General features: G+C 37.8%; 1 protein-coding gene across 1 annotated transcript; it reads right to left on the bottom strand.

Annotated features, from left to right (window-relative positions):
* Positions 1 to 492: 492 nt before the first annotated feature.
* LOC113326276 lies at positions 493 to 846 on the bottom strand. Its single transcript, XM_026574034.1, has one exon. The coding sequence runs from the start codon at positions 844 to 846 to the stop codon at positions 493 to 495; it is 354 nt and encodes a 117-aa protein (XP_026429819.1).

Here is an 846-nt window from a genome sequence, read left to right as displayed (position 1 = left end):
AACAGTGGCAAAGCTGTTGCGAAATCTAGTTACTAATCAAGGAAAATGGTGTAGTGAGATATAATCGACCAACTCTACGGCCTATCCCGACTAGCTTCCATTTTTTGAGATCATGGATAGCACAACCAATAGGAGAGAAAAAACGATGTTAAAACCTTGATCGCACAATTGTCCAATGGAGATAAGATTTATTGTAATCTTAGGAATAAGTAAAACATCGGGCACACATATGTTATTTGATACTTTTATCACACCAATATGACTTGTCGTAACAACTGAACCATCAGCAGTATGTATCTAAGGATCTATAATAGGATGAAAATTATCGAAGACCTTTCAGTCATAAGTCATGTGATTTGATGCTACAGAGTCTAGATACCAACCAGTTGAGAAAATACTCGATGAAGATGAGAAAACAGATGCAACTGCAGAATTGTTACTGACCAAAAGAGCTTGTTTAATCATCTCCTATATATCAGTAAAACTAGGAGATTATTTATCAACTGAAGTTGTTGATTGAGGTGGTGCAGATGGTAACAATTCAACATATGAAGCTGGTGCAGCAGAAAATCTAGTTGGGCCATTAAATCTTGTTGCACCATTGGCATTCAATATCCGCATATTCTTGGAGGTTTGAGATGTGCAATTTCTAGTTGAGTGTCCAAGTTCTTTGCAGTAATGACACTGAGTGGTAGGAGTATCTTGTGGTATTGCAGCAGGTGGCATGGTACAATTCTTTGCTATGTGACCAGCTTTCTTGCAGTTATGACAAGTGGCTTGTGAAGAATCATGCTGTGTTGATAATCTATTCATCTGGTTGTTGAAGTTTGGAAGAGACACAGGCAT

The sequence above is a fragment of the Papaver somniferum genome, unplaced genomic scaffold, assembly GCF_003573695.1.
Source record: "Papaver somniferum cultivar HN1 unplaced genomic scaffold, ASM357369v1 unplaced-scaffold_10, whole genome shotgun sequence".
Lineage (NCBI taxonomy): Eukaryota > Viridiplantae > Streptophyta > Magnoliopsida > Ranunculales > Papaveraceae > Papaver > Papaver somniferum.
This window is presented reverse-complemented; position numbering and strand designations above follow the sequence as displayed.